The 25,777-nt window shown below is 28.0% G+C and overlaps 2 protein-coding genes and 1 long non-coding RNA gene across 7 annotated transcripts in view; 2 read left to right on the forward strand and 1 right to left on the reverse strand.

The window, feature by feature from the left end:
* The window catches only part of Nup35 (nucleoporin 35), a 33,319-nt gene extending 15,162 nt beyond the window's left edge, over positions 1 to 18,157 (forward strand). For all 4 annotated transcript variants that reach the window (XM_074120649.1, XM_074120647.1, XM_074120648.1 and 1 more), the window contains one exon: positions 16,688 to 18,157. In XM_074120649.1, the coding sequence (XP_073976750.1) occupies positions 16,688 to 16,768 (81 nt within the window). In that variant the 3' untranslated portion in view covers positions 16,769 to 18,157. The remainder of the gene's footprint in view (positions 1 to 16,687) is intronic.
* Positions 16,771 to 21,998, reverse strand: LOC141450332 (uncharacterized). Its single transcript, XR_012456066.1, has 3 exons — positions 21,263 to 21,998; positions 19,919 to 20,077; positions 16,771 to 18,249 (listed from the first exon to the last, which is right to left on the reverse strand). It is a non-coding gene; the product is annotated as an uncharacterized lncRNA (long non-coding RNA).
* Positions 21,999 to 22,538: 540 nt separating this feature from the next.
* The window catches only part of LOC141450324 (pancreatic triacylglycerol lipase-like), a 48,960-nt gene continuing 45,721 nt past the window's right edge, over positions 22,539 to 25,777 (forward strand). For both annotated transcript variants that reach the window (XM_074120632.1, XM_074120633.1), the window contains exon 1: positions 22,539 to 22,887. The gene's annotated coding sequence lies outside the window, so the exon portion shown is untranslated. The remainder of the gene's footprint in view (positions 22,888 to 25,777) is intronic.

The following is a 25,777-nucleotide window of genomic DNA, read 5'->3' on the forward strand; positions in this document are numbered from 1 at the left end:
AAACTACTGGATAGATTTTTTTTATATTTTATCTGTACATGAAGACATCTTTTGTGTATAATTGTATAAAATTTCGTAAAAATCTGTCGTGTAGGATAAGAGATATTTAGAGTTAAATTCTGGTTTCGTTTGAAACAGTGAAATCTTTAACTTCAAATATCTGGAAAACTACTGGATAGATTTTTTTTATATTTTACCTGTATATGGAGACATCTTTTGTCTATAATTGTATAAAATTTCGTAAAATTCTGTCGTGTAGGAAACGAGATATTTAGAGTTTAATTTTGGTTCCGTTTGAAACAGAGAAATCTTCAACTTAAAATATCTGGAAAACTACTCGATAGATTTTGTTTATATTTTATCTGTATATGTAGCCATCTTTTGTCTATAATTGTATAAAATTTCGTAAAAATCTGTCAAATAGTAAACGAGATATTTAGAGTTAAATTTTAATTCCGTTTGAAAAAGTGAAATATTTAACTTCAGATATCTGGAATACTACTCATAAGATTTTGTTTATATTTTATCTGTACATGAAGACATCTTATGTTTATAATTGTATAAAATTTTGTAAATATCTGTCGAGTAGGAAACGAGATATTTAGAGTTACATTTTGTTTTCGTTTGAAACAGTGAAATCTTTAACTTCAGATATCTGGAAAACTACTCGATAGATTTTGTTTATATTTCACCTGTATATGGAGACATCTTTTGTCTATAATTGTATAAAATTTCGTAAAAATCTGTCAAATAGTAAACGAGATATTTAGAGTTAAATTTTAATTCCGTTTGAAAAAGAGAAATATTTAACTTCAGATATCTGGAATACTACTCGTAAGATTTTGTTTATATTTTATCTGTACATGAAGACATCTTTTGTGTATAATTGTATAAAATTTTGTAAATATCTGTCGAGTTGGAAACGAGATATTTAGAGTTAAATTTTAATTCCGTTTGAAACAGTGAAATCATTAACTTCAAATATCTGGAAAACTACTAGATAGATTTTTTTTATATTTTATCTGTATATGGAGACATCTTTTGTCTATAATTGTATAAAATTTCGTAAAAATCTGTCGTGTAGGAAACGAGATATTAGAGTTAAATTTTAATTCCGTTTGAAAAAGAGAAATATTTAACTTCAGATATCTGGAATACTACTGGTAAGATTTTGTTTATATTTTATCTGTACATGAAGACATCTTTTGTGTATAATTGTGTAAAATTTTGTAAATATCTGTCGTGTTGGAAACGAGATATTTAGATTTAAATTTTAATTCCGTTTGAAACAGTGAAATCATTAACTTCAGATATCTGGAAAACTACTCGATAGATTTTGTTTATATTTCACCTGTATATGGAGACATCTTTTGTCTATAATTGTATAAAATTTCGTAAAAATCTGTCAAATAGTAAACGAGATATTTAGAGTTAAATTTTAATTCCGTTTGAAAAAGAGAAATATTTAACTTCAGATATCTGGAATACTACTCGTAAGATTTTGTTTATATTTTATCTGTACATGAAGACATCTTTTGTGTATAATTGTATAAAATTTTGTAAATATCTGTCGAGTTGGAAACGAGATATTTAGAGTTAAATTTTAATTCCGTTTGAAACAGTGAAATCATTAACTTCAAATATCTGGAAAACTACTAGATAGATTTTTTTTATATTTTATCTGTATATGGAGACATCTTTTGTCTATAATTGTATAAAATTTCGTAAAAATCTGTCGTGTAGGAAACGAGATATTAGAGTTAAATTTTAATTCCGTTTGAAAAAGAGAAATATTTAACTTCAGATATCTGGAATACTACTGGTAAGATTTTGTTTATATTTTATCTGTACATGAAGACATCTTTTGTGTATAATTGTGTAAAATTTTGTAAATATCTGTCGTGTTGGAAACGAGATATTTAGAGTTAAATTTTAATTCCGTTTTAAACAGTGAAATCTTTAACTTCAAATATCTGGAAAACTACTGGATAGATTTTTTTTATATTTTATCTGTATATGAAGACATCTTTTGTCTATAATTGTATAAAATTTCGTAAAAATCTGTCGTGTAGGATAAGAGATATTTAGAGTTAAATTCTGGTTTCGTTTGAAACAGTGAAATCTTTAACTTCAAATATCTGAAAAACTACTGGATAGATTTTTTTTAACTTTTACCTGTATATGGAGACATCTTTTGTCTATAATTGTATAAAATTTCGTAAAAATCTGTCGTGTAGGATAAGAGATATTTAGAGTTAAATTTTAATTCCGTTTGAAACAGTGAAATCTTTAACTTAAAATATCTGGAAAACTACTCGATAGATTTTGTTTATATTTTATCTGTATATGTAGCCATCTTTTGTCTATAATTGTATAAAATTTCGTAAAAATCTGTCAAATAGTAAACGAGATATTTAGCGTTAAATTTTAATTCCGTTTGAAAAAGTGAAATATTTAAGTTCAGATATCTGGAATACTACTCGTAAGATTTTGTTTATATTTTATCTGTACATGAAGACATCTTATGTTTATAATTGTATAAAATTTCGTAACAATCTGTCAAATAGGAAACGAGATATTTAGAGTTACATTTTGATTTCGTTTGAAACAGAGAAATCTTTAACTTCAAATATCTGGAAAACTACTGGATAGATTTTGTTTATATTTTATCTGTATATGTAGCCATCTTTTGTCTATAATTGTATAAAATTTCGTAAAAATCTGTCAAATAGTAAACGAGATATTTAGAGTTAAATTTTAATTCCGTTTGAAAAAGTGAAATATTTAACTTCAGATATCTGGAATACTACTCATAAGATTTTGTTTATATTTTATCTGTACATGAAGACATCTTATGTTTATAATTGTATAAAATTTTGTAAATATCTGTCGAGTAGGAAACGAGATATTTAGAGTTACATTTTGTTTTCGTTTGAAACAGAGAAATCTTTAACTTCAGATATCTGGAAAACTACTCGATAGATTTTGTTTATATTTCACCTGTATATGGAGACATCTTTTGTCTATAATTGTATAAAATTTCGTAAAAATCTGTCAAATAGTAAACGAGATATTTAGAGTTAAATTTTAATTCCGTTTGAAAAAGAGAAATATTTAACTTCAGATATCTGGAATACTACTCGTAAGATTTTGTTTATATTTTATCTGTACATGAAGACATCTTTTGTGTATAATTGTATAAAATTTTGTAAATATCTGTCGAGTTGGAAACGAGATATTTAGAGTTAAATTTTAATTCCGTTTGAAACAGTGAAATCATTAACTTCAAATATCTGGAAAACTACTAGATAGATTTTTTTTATATTTTATCTGTATATGGAGACATCTTTTGTCTATAATTGTATAAAATTTCGTAAAAATCTGTCGTGTAGGAAACGAGATATTAGAGTTAAATTTTAATTCCGTTTGAAAAAGAGAAATATTTAACTTCAGATATCTGGAATACTACTGGTAAGATTTTGTTTATATTTTATCTGTACATGAAGACATCTTTTGTGTATAATTGTGTAAAATTTTGTAAATATCTGTCGTGTTGGAAACGAGATATTTAGATTTAAATTTTAATTCCGTTTGAAACAGTGAAATCATTAACTTCAGATATCTGGAAAACTACTCGATAGATTTTGTTTATATTTCACCTGTATATGGAGACATCTTTTGTCTATAATTGTATAAAATTTCGTAAAAATCTGTCAAATAGTAAACGAGATATTTAGAGTTAAATTTTAATTCCGTTTGAAAAAGAGAAATATTTAACTTCAGATATCTGGAATACTACTCGTAAGATTTTGTTTATATTTTATCTGTACATGAAGACATCTTTTGTGTATAATTGTATAAAATTTTGTAAATATCTGTCGAGTTGGAAACGAGATATTTAGAGTTAAATTTTAATTCCGTTTGAAACAGTGAAATCATTAACTTCAAATATCTGGAAAACTACTAGATAGATTTTTTTTATATTTTATCTGTATATGGAGACATCTTTTGTCTATAATTGTATAAAATTTCGTAAAAATCTGTCGTGTAGGAAACGAGATATTAGAGTTAAATTTTAATTCCGTTTGAAAAAGAGAAATATTTAACTTCAGATATCTGGAATACTACTGGTAAGACTTTGTTTATATTTTATCTGTACATGAAGACATCTTTTGTCTATAATTGTATAAAATTTCGTAAAAATCTGTCGTGTAGGATAAGAGATATTTAGAGTTAAATTTTAATTCCGTTTGAAACAGTGAAATCTTTAACTTAAAATATCTGGAAAACTACTCGATAGATTTTGTTTATATTTTATCTGTATATGTAGCCATCTTTTGTCTATAATTGTATAAAATTTCGTAAAAATCTGTCAAATAGTAAACGAGATATTTAGCGTTAAATTTTAATTCCGTTTGAAAAAGTGAAATATTTAAGTTCAGATATCTGGAATACTACTCGTAAGATTTTGTTTATATTTTATCTGTACATGAAGACATCTTATGTTTATAATTGTATAAAATTTCGTAACAATCTGTCAAATAGGAAACGAGATATTTAGAGTTACATTTTGATTTCGTTTGAAACAGAGAAATCTTTAACTTCAGATATCTGGAATACTACTCGTAAGATTCTGTTTATATTTTATCTGTACATGAAGACATCTTTTGTGTATAATTGTATAAAATTTTGTAAATATCTGTCGAGTTGGAAACGAGATATTTAGAGTTAAATTTTAATTCAGTTTGAAACAGTGAAATCTTTAACTTCAAATATCTGGAAAACTACTGGATAGATTTTTTTTATATTTTATCTGTATATGGGAGACATCTTTTGTCCATAATTGTATAAAATTTCGTAAAAATCTGTCCTGTAGGAAACGAGATATTTAGAGTTAAATTTTAATTCCGTTTGAAAAAGAGAAATATTTAACTTTAGATATCTGGAATACTACTGGTAAGATTTTGTTTATATTTTACCTGTATATGAAGAAATCTTATGTTTATAATTGTATAAAATTTCGTAAAAATCTGTCGTGTAGGATAAGAGATATTTAGAGTTAAATTCTGGTTTCGTTTGAAACAGTGAAATCTTTAACTTCAAATATCTGGAAAACTACTGGATAGATTTTTTTTAAATTTTACCTGTATATGGAGACATCTTTTGTCTATAATTGTATAAAATTTCGTAAAAATCTGTCAAATAGGAAACGAGATATTTAGTGTTAAATTTTCATTCCGTTTGAAACTGAGGAATCTTTAACTTCAGATATCTGGAATACTACTGGTTAGATTTTTTTTATATTTTATCTGTATATGGGGACATTTTTTGTCTATAATTGTATAAAATTTCTTAAAAATCTGTCAAATAGTAAACGAGATATTTAGAGTTAAATTTTAATTCCGTTTGAAAAAGAGAAATCATTAACTTAAAATATCTGGAAAAATACTCGATAGATTTTGTTTATATTTTATCTGTATATGTAGCCATCTTTTGGCTATAATTGTATAAAATTTCGTAAAAATCTGTCGTGTAGGATAAGAGATATTTAGAGTTAAATTCTGGTTTTGTTTGAAACAGTGAAATCTTTAACTTCAAATATCTGGAAAACTACTGGATAGATTTTTTTTATATTTTATCTGTATATGGAGACATCTTTTGTCTATAATTGTATAAAATTTCGTAAAAATCTGTCAAATAGTAAACGAGATATTTAGAGTTAAATTTTAATTCCGTTTGAAAAAGAGAAATATTTAACTTCAGATATCTGGAATACTACTGGTAAGATTTTGTTTATATTTTATCTGTACATGAAGACATCTTTTGTGTATAATTGTATAAAATTTTGTAAATATTTGTCGAGTTGGAAACGAGATATTTAGAGTTAAATTTTAATTCCGTTTGAAACAGTGAAATATTTAACTTCAAATATCTGGAAAACTACACGATAGATTTTTTTTATATTTTATCTGTATATGAAGACATCTTATGTTTATAATTGTATAAAATTTTGTAAATATCTGTCGAGTAGGAAACGAGATATTTAGAGTTAAATTTTGGTTCCGTTTGAAACAGAGAAATCTTTAACTTAAAATATCTGGAAAACTACTCGATAGATTTTGTTTATATTTTATCTGTATATGGGGACATCTTTTGTCTATAATTGTATAAAATTTCGTAAAAATCTGTCAAATAGGAAACGAGATATTTAGAGTTAAATTTGGTTTTCGTTTGAAACTGAGGAATCTTTAACTTCAGATATCTGGAATACTACTCGTAAGATTTTGTTTATATTTTATCTGTACATGAAGACATCTTTTGTGTATAATTGTATAAAATTTCGTAAAAATCTGTCGTGTAGGATAAGAGATATTTAGAGTTAAATTCTGGTTTCGTTTGAAACAGTGAAATCTTTAACTTCAAATATCTGGAAAACTACTGGATAGATTTTTTTTAAATTTTACCTGTATATGGAGACATCTTTTGTCTATAATTGTATAAAATTTTGTAAAAATCTGTCAAATAGGAAACGAGATATTTAGAGTTAAATTTTCATTCCGTTTGAAACTGAGGAATCTTTAACTTCAGATATCTGGAATACTACTGGATAGATTTTTTTTATATTTTATCTGTATATGGGGACATTTTTTGTCTATAATTGTATAAAATTTCTTAAAAATCTGTCAAATAGTAAACGAGATATTTAGAGTTAAATTTTAATTCCGTTTGAAAAAGAGAAATCTTTAACTTAAAATATCTGGAAAACTACTCGATAGATTTTGTTTATATTTTATCTGTACATGAAGACATCTTTTGTGTATAATTGTATAAAATTTTGTAAATATCTGTCGTGTTGGAAACGAGATATTTAGAGTTAAATTTTAATTCCGTTTTAAACAGTGAAATCTTTAACTTCAAATATCTGGAAAACTACTGGATAGATTTTTTTTATATTTTATCTGTATATGAAGACATCTTTTGTCTATAATTGTATAAAATTTCGTAAAAATCTGTCGTGTAGGAAACGAGATATTTAGAGTTAAATTTTAATTCCGTTTGAAAAAGAGAAATATTTAACTTCAGATATCTGGAATACTACTCGTAAGATTTTGTTTATATTTTACCTGTATATGAAGACATCTTATGTTTATAATTGTATAAAATTTCGTAAAAATCTGTCGTGTAGGATAAGAGATATTTAGAGTTAAATTCTGGTTTCGTTTGAAACAGTGAAATCTTTAACTTCAAATATCTGAAAAACTACTGGATAGATTTTTTTTAAATTTTACCTGTATATGGAGACATCTTTTGTCTATAATTGTATAAAATTTCGTAAAAATCTGTCGTGTAGGATAAGAGATATTTAGAGTTAAATTTTAATTCCGTTTGAAACAGTGAAATCTTTAACTTAAAATATCTGGAAAACTACTCGATAGATTTTGTTTATATTTTATCTGTATATGTAGCCATCTTTTGTCTATAATTGTATAAAATTTCGTAAAAATCTGTCAAATAGTAAACGAGATATTTAGCGTTAAATTTTAATTCCGTTTGAAACAGAGAAATCTTTAACTTCAGATATCTGGAATACTACTCGTAAGATTCTGTTTATATTTTATCTGTACATGAAGACATCTTTTGTGTATAATTGTATAAAATTTTGTAAATATCTGTCGAGTTGGAAACGAGATATTTAGAGTTAAATTTTAATTCCGTTTGAAAAAGAGAAATCTTTAACTTCAAATATCTGGAAAACTACTGGATAGATTTTGTTTATATTTCACCTGTATATGGAGACATCTTTTGTCTATAATTGTATAAAATTTCGTAAAAATCTGTCAAATAGTAAACGAGATATTTAGAGTTAAATTTTAATTCCGTTTGAAAAAGAGAAATATTTAACTTCAGATATCTGGAATACTACTGGTAAGATTTTGTTTATATTTTATCTGTATATGAAGACATCTTATGTTTATAATTGTATAAAATTTCGTAAAAATCTGTCGTGTAGGAAACGAGATATTTAGAGTTAAATTTTGGTTCCGTTTGAAACAGAGAAATCTTTAACTTAAAATATCTGGAAAACTACTCGATAGATTTTGTTTATATTTTATCTGTATATGGAGACATCTTTTGTCTATAATTGTATAAAATTTCGTAAAAATCTGTCTGGAATATCTGGAATACTACTCGTAAGATTTTGTTTATATTTTATCTGTACATGAAGACATCTTTTGTGTATAATTGTATAAAATTTCGTAAAAATCTGTCGTGTAGGATAAGAGATATTTAGAGTTAAATTCTGGTTTCGTTTGAAACAGAGAAATCTTTAACTTAAAATATCTGGAAAACTACTCGATAGATTTTTTTTAAATTTTACCTGTATATGGAGACATCTTTTGTCTATAATTGTATAAAATTTCTTAAAAATCTGTCAAATAGTAATCGAGATATTTAGAGTTAAATTTTAATTCCGTTTGAAAAAGAGAAATATTTAACTTCAGATATCTGGAATACTACTGGATAGATTTTTTTTATATTTTATCTGTATATGGAGACATCTTTTGTCTATAATTGTATAAAATTTCTTAAAAATCTGTCAAATAGTAAACGAGATATTTAGAGTTAAATTTTAATTCCGTTTGAAAAAGAGAAATCTTTAACTTCAGATATCTGGAATACTACAGGATAGATTTTTTTTATATTTTATCTGTACATGAAGACATCTTTTGTGTATAATTGTATAAAATTTTGTAAATATCTGTCGTGTTGGAAACGAGATATTTAGAGTTAAATTTTAATTCCGTTTGAAAAAGAGAAATCTTTAACTTCAAATATCTGGAAAACTACTGGATAGATTTTTTTTATATTTTATCTGTATATGAAGACATCTTTTGTCTATAATTGTATAAAATTTCGTAAAAATCTGTCGTGTTGGAAACGAGATATTTAGAGTTAAATTTTAATTCCGTTTGAAAAAGAGAAATATTTAACTTCAGATATCTGGAATACTACTCGTAAGATTTTGTTTATATTTTACCTGTATATGAAGACATCTTATGTTTATAATTGTATAAAATTTCGTAAAAATCTGTCGTGTAGGATAAGAGATATTTAGAGTTAAATTCTGGTTTCGTTTGAAACAGTGAAATCTTTAACTTCAAATATCTGAAAAACTACTGGATAGATTTTTTTTAAATTTTACCTGTATATGGAGACATCTTTTGTCTATAATTGTATAAAATTTCGTAAAAATCTGTCGTGTAGGATAAGAGATATTTAGAGTTAAATTTTAATTCCGTTTGAAACAGTGAAATCTTTAACTTAAAATATCTGGAAAACTACTCGATAGATTTTGTTTATATTTTATCTGTATATGTAGCCATCTTTTGTCTATAATTGTATAAAATTTCGTAAAAATCTGTCAAATAGTAAACGAGATATTTAGCGTTAAATTTTAATTCCGTTTGAAACAGAGAAATCTTTAACTTAAAATATCTGGAAAACTACTCGATAGATTTTGTTTATATTTTATCTGTATATGGAGACATCTTTTGTCTATAATTGTATAAAATTTTGTAAATATCTGTCAAATAGTAATCGAGATATTTAGAGTTAAATTTTAATTCCGTTTGAAAAAGAGAAATATTTAACTTCAGATATCTGGAATACTACTGGATAGATTTTTTTTATATTTTATCTGTATATGGAGACATCTTTTGTCTATAATTGTATAAAATTTCTTAAAAATCTGTCAAATAGTAAACGAGATATTTAGAGTTAAATTTTAATTCCGTTTGAAAAAGAGAAATATTTAACTTCAGATATCTGGAATACTACAGGATAGATTTTTTTTATATTTTATCTGTATATGGGGACACCTTTGGTCTATAATTGTATAAAATTTCTTAAAAATCTGTCAAATAGTAAACGAGATATTTAGAGTTAAATTTTAATTCCGTTTGAAAAAGAGAAATATTTAACTTCAGATATCTGGAATACTACTGGATAGATTTTTTTTATATTTTATCTGTATATGGGGACATCTTTTGTCTATAATTGTATAAAATTTCGTAAAAATCTGTCAAATAGGAAACGAGATATTTAGAGTTAAATTTGGTTTTCGTTTGAAACTGAGGAATCTTTAACTTCAGATATCTGGAATACTACTCGTAAGATTTTGTTTATATTTTATCTGTACATGAAGACATCTTTTGTGTATAATTGTATAAAATTTCGTAAAAATCTGTCGTGTAGGATAAGAGATATTTAGAGTTAAATTCTGGTTTCGTTTGAAACAGTGAAATCTTTAACTTCAAATATCTGGAAAACTACTGGATAGATTTTTTTTAAATTTTACCTGTATATGGAGACATCTTTTGTCTATAATTGTATAAAATTTTGTAAAAATCTGTCAAATAGGAAACGAGATATTTAGAGTTAAATTTTCATTCCGTTTGAAACTGAGGAATCTTTAACTTCAGATATCTGGAATACTACTGGATAGATTTTTTTTATATTTTATCTGTATATGGGGACATTTTTTGTCTATAATTGTATAAAATTTCTTAAAAATCTGTCAAATAGTAAACGAGATATTTAGAGTTAAATTTTAATTCCGTTTGAAAAAGAGAAATCTTTAACTTAAAATATCTGGAAAACTACTCGATAGATTTTGTTTATATTTTATCTGTATATGGAGCCATCTTTTGTGTATAATTATATAAAATTTTGTAAAAATCTGTCAAATAGGAAACGAGATATTTAGAGTTAAATTTTCATTCCGTTTGAAAAAGAGAAATCTTTAACTTAAAATATCTGGAAAACTACTCGATAGATTTTGTTTATATTTTACCTGTATATGGAGACATCTTTTGTGTATAATTGTATAAAATTTCGTAAAAATCTGTCGTGTAGGATAAGAGATATTTAGAGTTAAATTCTGGTTTCGTTTGAAACAGTGAAATCTTTAACTTCAAATATCTGGAAAACTACTGGATAGATTTTTTTTAAATTTTACCTGTATATGGAGACATCTTTTGTCTATAATTGTATAAAATTTTGTAAAAATCTGTCAAATAGGAAACGAGATATTTAGAGTTAAATTTTCATTCCGTTTGAAACTGAGGAATCTTTAACTTCAGATATCTGGAATACTACTGGATAGATTTTTTTTTATGTTTTATCTGTATATGGGGACATTTTTTGTCTATAATTGTATAAAATTTCTTAAAAATCTGTCAAATAGTAAACGAGATATTTAGAGTTAAATTTTAATTCCGTTTGAAAAAGAGAAATCTTTAACTTAAAATATCTGGAAAACTACTCAATAGATTTTGTTTATATTTTACCTGTATATGGAGACATCTTTTGTCTATAATTGTATAAAATTTTGTAAAAATCTGTCAAATAGGAAACGAGATATTTAGAGTTAAATTTTCATTCCGTTTGAAACTGAGGAATCTTTAACTTCAGATATCTGGAATACTACTGGATAGATTTTTTTTATATTTTATCTGTATATGGGGACATTTTTTGTCTATAATTGTATAAAATTTCTTAAAAATTTGTCAAATAGTAAACGAGATATTTAGAGTTAAATTTTAATTCCGTTTGAAAAAGAGAAATCTTTAACTTCAAATATCTGGAAAACTACTGGATAGATTTTTTTTATATTTTATCTGTATATGGAGACATCTTTTGTCTATAATTGTATAAAATTTCGTAAAAATCTGTCAAATAGTAAACGAGATATTTAGAGTTAAATTTTAATTCCGTTTGAAAAAGAGAAATATTTAACTTCAGATATCTGGAATACTACTGGTAAGATTTTGTTTATATTTTATCTGTACATGAAGACATCTTTTGTGTATAATTGTATAAAATTTTGTAAATATTTGTCGAGTTGGAAACGAGATATTTAGAGTTAAATTTTTATTCCGTTTGAAACAGTGAAATCTTTAACTTCAAATATCTGGAAAACTACACGATAGATTTTTTTTATATTTTATCTGTATATGAAGACATCTTATGTTTATAATTGTATAAAATTTCGTAAAAATCTGTCGTGTAGGAAACGAGATATTTAGAGTTAAATTTTGGTTCCGTTTGAAACAGAGAAATCTTTAACTTAAAATATCTGGAAAACTACTCGATAGATTTTGTTTATATTTTATCTGTATATGGAGACATCTTTTGTCTATAATTGTATAAAATTTCGTAAAAATCTGTCAAATAGGAAACGAGATATTTAGAGTTAAATTTGGTTTTCGTTTGAAACTGAGGAATCTTTAACTTCAGATATCTGGAATACTACTCGTAAGATTTTGTTTATATTTTATCTGTACATGAAGACATCTTTTGTGTATAATTGTATAAAATTTCGTAAAAATCTGTCGTGTAGGAAATGAGATATTTAGAGTTAAATTTTGGTTTCGTTTGAAACAGAGAAATCTTTAACTTAAAATATCTGGAAAACTACTCGATAGATTTTGTTTATATTTTATCTGTATATGGAGACATCTTTTGTCTATAATTGTATAAAATTTCTTAAAAATCTGTCAAATAGTAAACGAGATATTTAGAGTTAAATTTTAATTCCGTTTGAAAAAGAGAAATCTTTAACTTCAGATATCTGGAATACTACTGGATAGATTTTTTTTATATTTTATCTGTATATGGAGACACCTTTGGTCTATAATTGTATAAAATTTCTTAAAAATCTGTCAAATAGTAAACGAGATATTTAGAGTTAAATTTTAATTCCGTTTGAAAAAGAGAAATATTTAACTTCAGATATCTGGAATACTACTGGATAGATTTTTTTTATATTTTATCTGTATATGGAGACACCTTTGGTCTATAATTGTATAAAATTTCTTAAAAATCTGTCAAATAGTAAACGAGATATTTAGAGTTAAATTTTAATTCCGTTTGAAAAAGAGAAATATTTAACTTCAGATATCTGGAATACTACTGGATAGATTTTTTTTATATTTTATCTGTACATGAAGACATCTTTTGTGTATAATTGTATAAAATTTCGTAAAAATCTGTCGTGTAGGAAATGAGATATTTAGAGTTAAATTTTGGTTTCGTTTGAAACAGAGAAATCTTTAACTTAAAATATCTGGAAAACTACTCGATAGATTTTGTTTATATTTTATCTGTATATGGAGACATCTTTTGTCTATAATTGTATAAAATTTCTTAAAAATCTGTCAAATAGTAAACGAGATATTTAGAGTTAAATTTTAATTCCGTTTGAAAAAGAGAAATCTTTAACTTCAGATATCTGGAATACTACTGGATAGATTTTTTTTATATTTTATCTGTATATGGAGACACCTTTGGTCTATAATTGTATAAAATTTCTTAAAAATCTGTCAAATAGTAAACGAGATATTTAGAGTTAAATTTTAATTCCGTTTGAAAAAGAGAAATATTTAACTTCAGATATCTGGAATACTACTGGATAGATTTTTTTTATATTTTATCTGTATATGGAGACACCTTTGGTCTATAATTGTATAAAATTTCTTAAAAATCTGTCAAATAGTAAACGAGATATTTAGAGTTAAATTTTAATTCCGTTTGAAAAAGAGAAATATTTAACTTCAGATATCTGGAATACTACTGGATAGATTTTTTTTATATTTTATCTGTATATGGAGACACCTTTGGTCTATAATTGTATAAAATTTCTTAAAAATCTGTCAAATAGTAAACGAGATATTTAGAGTTAAATTTTAATTCCGTTTGAAAAAGAGAAATATTTAACTTCAGATATCTGGAATACTACTGGATAGATTTTTTTTATATTTTATCTGTATATGGAGACACCTTTGGTCTATAATTGTATAAAATTTCTTAAAAATCTGTCAAATAGTAAACGAGATATTTAGAGTTAAATTTTAATTCCGTTTGAAAAAGAGAAATATTTAACTTCAGATATCTGGAATACTACTGGATAGATTTTTTTTATATTTTATCTGTATATGGAGACACCTTTGGTCTATAATTGTATAAAATTTCTTAAAAATCTGTCAAATAGTAAACGAGATATTTAGAGTTAAATTTTAATTCCGTTTGAAAAAGAGAAATATTTAACTTCAGATATCTGGAATACTACTGGATAGATTTTTTTTATATTTTATCTGTATATGGAGACACCTTTGGTCTATAATTGTATAAAATTTCTTAAAAATCTGTCAAATAGTAAACGAGATATTTAGAGTTAAATTTTAATTCCGTTTGAAAAAGAGAAATATTTAACTTCAGATATCTGGAATACTACTGGATAGATTTTTTTTATATTTTATCTGTATATGGAGACATCTTTTGTCTATAATTGTATAAAATTTCTTAAAAATCTGTCAAATAGTAAACGAGATATTTAGAGTTAAATTTTAATTCCGTTTGAAAAAGAGAAATATTTAACTTCAGATATCTGGAATACTACAGGATAGATTTTTTTTATATTTTATCTGTATATGGGGACATCTTTTGTCTATAATTGTATAAAATTTCGTAAAAATCTGTCAAATAGGAAACGAGATATTTAGAGTTAAATTTTGTTTCCGTTTCTTCAAATATCTGGAAAACTACTCGATAGATTTGGTTTATATTTCACTTGTATTTGGAGATAACTTTTGAAATATGAATGGTTTTTAGTAAGATATTAAAATGAATTACCTTGTGATAAACTGAGAATAAGTTAAGATCAATGTAATAAGTTCTTATAGAAAAGCCAAGAAGAATGGAAGGAATGAAAATATTAAGAATGATTTAAGCTGATAGAAAATTAATCAGTTAGGATATAAAGTTAAGGTGCACTCGATAGGAGGAAGGGAGAGATAGTTGAGAAATTGGTTGAGGAATTAAAAAGGATAGAAGGTGAAGGTGTACCTGGTAAGAGGAAGGAAGCGCCAGAGGGGATTGGTTGAGGAATTATTATTATTATTGTGTTCTTTTTAAAGGTGCTACACATCTAAGGTCCTTCGCACCTGATAATGTTACTGAATGACACTAAACTAGTTCATTTTAAACTAAAACAATCATTCTAATAAAAAACATGCATATAAATACATTGATCCAAACAAATACAATCACACACATTAAATCTAATCGCGATTTGTGATGGAGTACTTGATATTCCTCGCATCACATTCATAACCTAATCTAAGATAAAAACATATTTACATACTTTCATAATTAGAGACTAGCATAGTGTCGTGAGACTATATAAATCTATATCTAAGGTATTGCAAGGCTTTCCTTGCATTGTCTTCAATATCGTCCAGTATCTCTTTCATGCTATTACCCATGTATATCTGGTACATTCTACGAAAATATGATGGACGGATAGAATTACATTGCAGGTTCCACATATGGGTTGCTGCTCACCTCTAAAGATCTATATCATGGCTATCCATGGGTTAACATCGTATTGCCTATTCTTAGTCTTGCAAGTATGATTTCTTCGTGGCGGGACTGTCTACTTGAAGTCATCCATTTCAATGGTGTGGATTTAATATTCCTCAGCTTAGTTGAGGAATTAGAAAGGATAAAAGGTGAAGGTGCACCTGGTAAGAGGAAGAGAGCGCCAGTGGGGATTGGTTGAGGAATTAGAAAGGATAGAAGGTGAAGGTGCACCTGGTAAGAGGAAGAGAGCGCCATTGGGGATTGGTTGAGGAATCAGAAAGGATAGAAGGTAGAGGTGCACCTGGTAAGAGGAAGAGAGCGCCAGTGGGGATTGGTTGAGGAATCAGAAAGGATAGGAGGTGAAGGTGCACCTGGTTAGAGGAAGAGAGAGCGCCAGTGGGGATTGGTTGAGGAATCAGAAAGGATAGAAGGTGAAGGTGCTCCTGGTAAGAGGAAGAGAGCGCCAGAGGGGATTGGATAAAATTATTTCATTCTTTAAGTCATCTTTCTTCTCCAATAATTATAGAAAGTTCAAACTTAATACGCATTCTTTTTATGTATTACCATCGCATTTCACGCATAGAGGCAATGATTTAGTTATTTAAACTTCGTCGCAGTATACCCTCTTTAAATGCCTTCTATTTTCACTTAAAATATTTTCCTAGAAAGTTTAATAAATCTGGGGAGTTCTCCGGTAATTGCCTTCTGGTTGTTCAGCGCATCCCCTCTAGATTACCCCTCAAGAAGAATTTCTACCGCCTTAATAATACCAAGAACAATTAATTTCAAGTCTCTTGAGGTCATATCCTGTTATACTTTAATATAATAAACGTTTTAAGATATTTAGACAAATCAAGTCCCGCAGTGGTAGTATGTATTGTGGTCCTGGGTTTGATTCCCCGGTCAAGGCTTGGATTTCAATTAACGCTTAATATTTACCTATTTAATACGTATTTACCTAATTGTAGGGGGCTTGTTAAATGAAAGTTCACATAAATCACAAATGCCCCTTCCTAAAAAAAACTTTCCCAATGATGCCGAAAAACTAATAAACTGTTAATATAAGTTCAATATCAAGTATATTCTACTCAACTTTATGGCTATGTACTTTTTCTAGTAGCCTCTGTCCACGTCACCTAATTGGGTGTAAAGTCCTCTGTTAGAAATTGGCATTACCAAGTCACTGTTAGTCAATAATAATGTATTAGTAAGTAGTAAGAGAAATATGTGTGATTTTCGACAGATTTTTCAATTTTGATTCTAGGGAAACGAAACAACACCACCAGTGCCACAGAAGGATACCAGTGTTGTGGCCCGAGCTATGGATTTGATATTCGGTTGGTGAGATTTTATGACATTTTGCTTAATGTAAAAAAATGAAAAAAAAAAATCGACGCTATATTTTGTTATTGTTATTATTTTTTAATTATTAATAAAAAGTTTCATCGAGATACAATTAAAAGAAAGAAAAAGCATACCCTAATTTATTTGGTAACTTCCCCAGTAATTATAATTGAGTTCGAATCCAGTCGACTGCTGCAGTACTCCGCGCCGCGCCTATAATTTCTTAAATTATTTAAGTTAACGTATTTACCTAATTGTAGGGGGCTTGTTACATGAAAGTTCACATAAATCACAAATGCCCCTTCCTAAAAAAAACTTTCCCAATGATACCGAAAAACTAATAAACTGTTAATATAAGTTCAATATCAAGTATATTCTACTCAACTTAAATTTTAAGACTATAGATAATAGTGTAGAACAGGTTATTAAGTTTGGAAACACGGTTCACCTGAATTAAATCCACATTAAATCTTTCACTTTATTTACATTGTTGTAATTAAAGTGTAATTGGCTTTCATACTTTTCTACCATTTAAAGCTGTATTTACATTATTATTAATGAGACAGTTTTTTAAATACTCAATTTAAATAGACTATAAAAGACAAGTTTGTGGTAGAGACGATTTTTTTTATTGAATTCTATTCCTAAGAGTTTGTTAGTAATGAAAACCAATTATGCTGTGGGCTATTTTTTTTTTTTTTTTTTTTTCAAGCCACTAACCTCAATCAATTTATTTAGAAAAATTTTAGGGAGTCTATTATTAGCAAGTTTAAGTAATTTATCCAATAATGCTATTGCGCTGGACAAAACAGATACGCTAATTGGATAATATCCTGCCTTTATTATTATTAACTTGTTCGTTGCATTTTTAGGTAAATGAAATATTTGTTTAATAAATTGGAAAAAAATTCTAATATCTCCGGATTTAGTTTTAACAGGAACTTTTACTTGCCTGTGCTGTTTGTGAGCCTCTAAAGCTACTAGAACCCAAAAATTAGGATAAATCCACGCAATATGCTAAAACCGTATTATAAAAAAGTACAACTGTTTTTTTTTGATAACCTTTTTGAATGTTATCTCAAACCGTTTTAATTATTCGTCAAAAGAAAATCAGTTTCTATCAGTGCCCTATCAGCGCCCTATCAGTTTCTATCAGTGCCCTATTAGTCCAATAAATTGGGGCCATTTAAGGACCAAAACTTTTTTATCCAATAAATAAGTTTATTTGATGTGTGATCTAGCTCATTGTTGAAATAGAGTTTTAATAACAGTTGTTAAATATTAGTAGAAGCTGTGTAATATTTTCCTGTGTGTAAATAAGTCATACGCCCACACAAAGGAAGTTAACATAAATAAATGTATAAATAAAAAGTTCATTTTGTAAGATGTACTTTATTCTGGATTATTGTCCATGTAAACTCCAGGCAATGGTTTGCCTAAAAAGACGTAATAATATGTTTTGTTTTCTTTTAATCTAATCATCTGAAAAAAAAAAAGCCATTATTTTACTAAACTCGCCCAAAGTATCTTTATGGATGTGGCATTGTTCAGATGTGGTTTCCCAGAAACTTTATACGTGGAGAAGAAAGTTGAATATAAAAAAAATTGCTTTATTTTATGTCCAAAAATAGAATTCAGATATTGATCCCGCTTTGTAATATCTTCTGGTATCTGCAGATTGAATACTTCAATGCTTCCAGAGTAGATAGTAGACGCCTGAAACTGAACTTGGGGCAAGAAAATCAAACAGAATATTGTACCTGAGATCTATTACACTTGTTATCCAAATTTACTTTTCTAAGGTTCCGAGCCTTGGTAGCAACTTCCTCAGCTAATTATTTCTTCGTTTTAAATTGTTTTAATTCTACTAAAATTCAATCTCTTTCTACCTCCTTCAGGCGTGCATCTTAAATCATTATGGATTCTCTTCGCTCTTCCATCCCATCTTCAGACATAAACACTTATTTTTAGGTAACCAAAATTGAAACTTTGCTCCACAGATTTCTTAATAGAATAGCCCAAAATAATTTTTTCCAAGTCAAACATTTCAAACAACTAAATGGTAAGCCGATTTTCTGGGAACTTAAAACTTTCAACGAGCCTACCATTAATATTGATTAAAAATATACATACATTGTTCTGAAAAGATGCTCCAAAGGGAAGCTCTAATATAATAAGCAACAATATAATAAGCTTTAATATAATAAATAGAATTTCAGAGCAAGAAAACAAAAAAATCATTTAAAATTGATAAGTATTTAATTAGGTAAGTAAAAGTCAAACTCTTAATTTATTTTTTGAGTAAGTTGTGAAGTTCAAGAAATCTTTGTGTTTTCTGATGTGAGCGAAAGGTACCCAGAATTTGAATTGCAATCATGATGTGCAAACTATTAGAGAAAAAGGATTGCACACTGCTGAATTAGCGTTAAAGAGCCCATAATGTTCTGTTACTTAATCTATAGTAATTTACGATTCGTAGGAATTAACAACATAAATTCTGTAAATATATTATGAATTACTATAATTTTTTATTAAAAAAAAAATTCATAATAATAATTAATTACAAATATCCGACTGTCACAATAATTTCTTCAAACAGCAATAAAATAAAAAACTAAAAGTACTATATAAAATTATTTAATCAGCAAAATTAAATGAAAAGGAACTGCTTCCAAACAACTTTAGATATGTTCATCAATTTTGTTCCCTAACAATTATTTGATGAGCACAAAGAAGCGAATTAAAATTTAACTTCTTTGAGTACATAATCTTTAGATGAAATTTATCCTGCAATTTTGTCGTGAACGTTATAACAGAATTATTAATAGAAAATTATAGAATTTTAGTTACATCACAAAACGACAAAATACGCCAACTATTATTGGTCCCTAAACAATTAAATTTCTTTTCAACTTGCTTTAAATTTAACAAATGTATTTTATTAAATAAAATCCTCCAGAAAAACATAATTGCACTCAAGGGTTTTGACACAAGTAAGGACTCGCAACATTTTTTTTTTTACATCAACAAATTGAGAAGTACGCGGTAAGTAGTCTCTTATTAGTTGTCTTTCAAGTTGTTACTTATTATTTATGCGTCACATGCAGATAAAGAAATAATAATAAAATGAACCAGCAGTAAAAAGAAATACCAGTGATGCGACACGCCAATTGCATAATTATTATCTTCATAGGATTTAGTAAGCGTGACTGTTAGGTTTGTTTTTATCTTCACTTCCCTAACTTGAATGTTTTTCAGGAAATTGTTGCAGTTTCTGTCACTAGGTAGTATTACATAAAATCCTTATTTACTGAAACATATCCGATTTAACCGGACTTAAAACATATTTGTAAGTATAAAATAAATAAGAAATGTACAACTGCTGGCCTTAAGGTCAATAATAAAAAATAAATAAAACAAACTATGAATTCTGAATGAGAAATATTTGATTTTTGTCCATAGTTCAAGTTGTTTAGAGTATTTAATCACTTTCAGAGCGTTCTAACAGATGTGGGAATCAAGAATCAAATTATTAAAAAAAAATGAGTTGCCTTCTTTGTAGCTTATTTACTAATTGTATTCAAGTGATCCTTGCTGAAACCCTTCAGAATTATTATTTTTTTAATGCATGAGGTGCACCTGTTGACCTTTTTATTTTTTGATGCTTTGAGGATTATATTTAGAGTAAATCTTGAAAAGTACTTCTCCTTATCTAACACACTTTCGGCCGAGAAATGTAAGGAGAGGTGAATGAAAGTTTGAAATTCTGCAATATTGGAATTAGATGAGGATTACCTTCATCATTGTTAGTTGGAAAGGAAATCCTATGCTAACCAATCAGCACCCTTCTACTGCCGAGTCTAGTATGAAAGTGCAGTTCTGGACGTGAGCCATGTAATAAGAACACATTTAATTGTATAAAAGCTGAGCTCCACAACGGTCAATCTATTCCGATCAAAAATCTTGACTCATTCATAGGATAAATTCTACGAGGATATCTGGGAAATGTAGCGGTATTGCACGCACAGTATTATTTATTGGCCAATAAATTAGACCAATTTGTCTGGAAGAACCAAATGCATCTGCAAAACAATTGGCTATCGCTGGTTTGGAACCGTTAACCTATCCAGCCTATCCATATATGATTTTTCCAAAATCCTCATCTGACCCGTGCCAAAAAAAGGAAATCTTTAAAGAAAGAAAAAGCTTGCCAAAAAAAAGAGCTTTTCGTATGTTTTCTCCTTTAAGAGAAAATAATATTTTTTTGATGAAACTGTATTTGAAAACTTAACGATTCCTCTTTCGAGCGGAAGAGAATTAAAAACAAAAATGTTGATTTGTGAGTGTTCTAATCTAATTAGACTTGGATTCCAATTGACTCTATTGAAACAATTCTAGAAGTAAACATTGCATGAATATTGCTATAATGATATGCCTACATCTTTGGATAATTATTAAACCTTAACTTTTATTGTTCTTTAATTGCCCTACTTACCTGATTACATTTTGATTGTGTTCTTTCGTTTAATTTATTCATTCATAATTAGGTATTATGGAATCCTTCTTGAAGATTAATTGGTTTGTAATTCAATTGTATTTAAAATAAACATTAAAAATTCACACTATATTACGTAGTCTGAATATAAAGTCTATTCCTTCCGATCTGGATTAGTTTTATAATTGGCCGGATTCTACTTTTATTATGATGCACTTTCACGTAATCCTTGTTGTGAATTAACATTACAATAGAAAAGATGTTTGATTATTACATAATTCTTTAAATTATAAGAAGAAAAAGACCATTTTATAACATGTCTTGTCACGATGATTATTTACGTTATTAAAACATGAGTAATTTAAAATACATATATGAGTACTGGTTCTACGTAACTTAATTGTAACAATTATTTTGTATTTTCCATTATCTTAGGAGGAAATTCTGTTAATTTATTTTCTTATATTGTAAGTAGTACTAACGGTTATTTACAGTTTAGAGTGGGGACCCATAAAAATCATAAATGAGAAGCATTTACGCAATTGAAACAGGAAATTCCTGATGTGAAACACGACACACTCTCTCTCTCTCTCCAAATACTGAAGATAGAGACGTTTTTCATGATAACAAATCTATTTTGTATCATCTCATATTCACAGATCCCCACCATCGCCGCTGCCCGAGAAAGAAAAACTAAGCACATACTGGGAGCCTTACGACATCGTAAGCATTTTATCGCCCCACATCAGCAATAGAAATAGAGGGCGAGCTTGAAAGCTTCTGAATTAAAATGAGAGATAATCTAGACTGTCACCACTTTATGTGTAGTTTTTAAGATCGTCGCCTTTCATTTGTAACTCTCCGTGACAAACCACCCAGACAGCTTAAAAACCAGATGACCGCATGACAGCCTCTTCAGAAAAAGTTCTTATTACATTAGGATATATTTAGTTAGTCTCCCAATGATTAGATTCTCAAATCAATTATATTTTTATCATCTATTTATTAATTTTCTGCATGAATTTACTTAATAAGAAGAAATTTATAAAATAGGTTCACTCTCATTTTTGTTCACATAAATGTTACAGAACAAAACCTGTAACAAATTAGACATAGAAACCCTTTTTTTAAACATTTGGAGATAAGCTGGACTACGTATAACATAGGGGTGTTCTCCATAACTGTTCTTCATCACTAGATCGCGCCACTACCAGCTAGCCGCTGTTCTCCCTCCTCTGTTTAAATTCCTACTTTGCGCGAACTTTCTTCTTCTAATGCATTTACACATCTGGTATTGCAGTCAGTCCGAGGTTTGTGTTCCATATGAACATACGAATGATGTCTATAATCCAGGTGAATAGAAAAGTGCAATTGGTTTCTTATCGGTGAATTGTCTCGAGAAATTTCCTGTTTATTTTTAATTAATTTTTGGTCAATTATAATAAAAAACGGACAAATATAAATTAAAGTGAGAGAAAATAGTCAGGACAAGCTCTTGGAAATCAATTACTATTTTTGAAAACAAAAATTCAAATGTATAACAAGCCAACACCTGTAGATTATTTCTCTTTTGGTCTGTCGGCGTTTTATTAGAATTAAACTTGCATTGGCCGACTTCACGACAGGTAAGTTAACGAATTATATGATTAAAAATTAAATATAAATTTTTTATTTAAAACTTTTTGTAAACTGACATTAATAATTTTGCTTTAATTACTTTTTATCATCCAATCTAGGCCTTTAATTTCTTTACTTGATTATTTATGTTTTATAATTAAGGAGCGTCAGCATCTTTGACGCTCGGAGAATTGTCTTTGATCTGCCGTCTCCTGGATAGTGTACCTGCGCTATTGCAGACAACATTGTCTAAGAGAGGAAATGAGCTGACACGATTCCTTAAAAGAGAAAATCGAGGATAGCAAGCCTGGTCTCGTTAGGACTGATATCACGATGCTTCTACGTTATTACTGGGAATCTCACAGTCTATTTGGTGGATCCTCATTGTCCACATGGTCTATTCATCTCTTGAGGAAGATGGAAATGTGGGGGGATTAGATGCAGAATCTTAAAGTTAGAGGAGTTAGAGGAGCCTGCTGCACCTGAAGGTGTTGTTCAGATTGCGGTAGTCATAGGCATTTGATAGCTGGACGTAAAGTACGCCTGAAAACTTGTACTTTATAAATTTTTGTGCATCCAAAGAAAGTTCGATAAAATCTCAAAAAATAAAATAAAATGTAAAAATCATGCCTATTTTGCCACATCAACTACCAAAATTTTGTTCGTGCACATCTTGGCAGTCTAGCAAACATACTTTACTATAAATTTCTAATATTAAACATTAAATAAAATCAAAGGCCTAGACCAAGAATCGAAGTCAGTACCACAATAAATAGTAGTAGCTTTCCGGGCCTTCCTTCAACCACTGGGCTAACGTGGCGTGGCGCCTTCACTTAAATGGTTGATAATCTATCATTTGTAAGATTTTGGCTATACCTTATTACTTTTCAGCAAATAATCAAATATCAAATTTGAATTACTCAGAATTTTCAGTTTTTCACTTATCCTGACTAATGTCACACGCACATAGAAGATCAATTCTTAAAATCTCTCTTTCGTGAAAGTATAAAGGGATTCAAAACGTTGATTTTATTAAATCGAAATAATAATCTACCCATAACTGTACATTCTTTCTTAAAATGAAAAAATTAAGCAATTGAAGGAAAGGATAAACCGTTCCTCAAAGTGGGACAATGGATTTAGTACAGACAACTAATATCTAAGCAATGGTTCTTTTTGTTTTTAATTAGACCCTAGTTTAGTGTGAACATTAAATTTGATCTTTAATAATAATTAAATAATTAGTTTAACAATTAAACAATTCTGAAAGTTTAAATGGAAATCCTTTTGCACTTGGCTTAAGTTCATAAGAATTGATGTACCTTCAATGGGCCGGTTATAATCACGTATTTAGTTAAAATATGGAAGCTGTTAAGATAATACGTACGATTCGCGTTATGAATTGTGTTCAATTCAAAAATGTTTTAGAAATTTTCAAACAAAATTACTAAATTGAATATAATTTCAATTTAGTATGTATTTAATATGTATATTATGGAGACAAACAGAACAAATTTTGCTTTGGAAAATGGAAGATCTCCATGATCTTATCGCTTCCTCTTTTGATGGGTAAAACAGAGGAAGTAAAACAATTCTGCTTCTATTTGGACCATGTTTCTTGCTAAATAAATAAATACGTTTATCATTGGTATCTTGATACTGTATGATAATGTATTATATATTAGAAGTTGTGACGCAATAATTTATAAAACAATAGGTTGCCTGTTTATCATAACGTGTTGAGCCATTCGGAAATTCTTTCGTTGTAAGCTGACGCAGTAGTGCTTACAAATTACTTGTATCTTATTTTATTTATTTCTCTTATCGATATTAAATGAAATTAAATTTAATATGGTAAATATAGGATCCAATCAATTTTTGTAACTTTGCTTTCACAAGAAATACGTTTTGAAGTTCCTAAACCTAAAGCGCTGCTACGACTTCCAAGGACCGTCTCAAACCCTGTCGTCCGCATTCTCTTAGATCCTTTCTACGCCTTCTACCTTCTTCAGCCTCACCACAAGCTCAGGCGTTTAAACTGGCTTTTCTCCAATACGAGTCACCCTTTCTAGTGTTTTCACTAATCGCATTCACTTTCTCACAGACGGATACAACAATACATTTCCTGAATATTTAATCACAAAAAAATAGCACGTTATTGCCTTTCACAAATTTGTTCTTTTACCTTGTAACAGTGTAGAAATTTTTGTTCAGGGAAATAAATATTTTGAAAATGTTTAGCGCATGCTCTGATGAAAGTCAAAGAAAAAGAAATATCAACCTTGGCGTTGCAATTTCATTCTAATATCCCTTCAGATTGTAAAGAATGCACCTTAAAACAGTCGGCCGGAACTGGCATCTTTTCTGAAGCAGTTTTTCTCGTAAATGGCTCCAATTGTTTTCTGAGTATTTACATGAGGCCTATCATTTTTATTTGAAACATTTTCCAGGAAAAAAAAGAAATTCTCGGGAAAGATAGCAACCATAGCGCTTCACCTAAACTATGTGTGCAAAATAAAGTTCGCTACTTCATCAGTAAGTGTACTAAATGACTGTTACAAAAATCGACTTTACTTTGTGGAACGACAATTTACATTAAATTTTCATTGGGTTTTATTTTCTGGAAAAATTTGTTTTTTTTGGGGGGGGTTTCATACTGTGGTATCAACTTATTATTTCTTGGAAGTTTTGGTTGAAGAAGACCGTATTGAAGGTCTTGGGCACATCCAATATTCACCCGCACATTATAATGAAAAAAATAATAGAAATACGGATCGCTGAGGAACCATGCGAAGAGGAGTCTCCAGAGCAGAAGTATTGTCCATCATTTGTCGGTGTGGCTGGAGCCCCAGCTAGGATTTAAAAAAAAAAAAAAAAAAAAAAAAAAAAAAAAAAAAA

Source organism: Rhodnius prolixus, unplaced genomic scaffold (genome assembly GCF_049639745.1).
Source record: "Rhodnius prolixus isolate KJV_2025 unplaced genomic scaffold, Rpr scaffold_2, whole genome shotgun sequence".
Lineage (NCBI taxonomy): Eukaryota > Metazoa > Arthropoda > Insecta > Hemiptera > Reduviidae > Rhodnius > Rhodnius prolixus.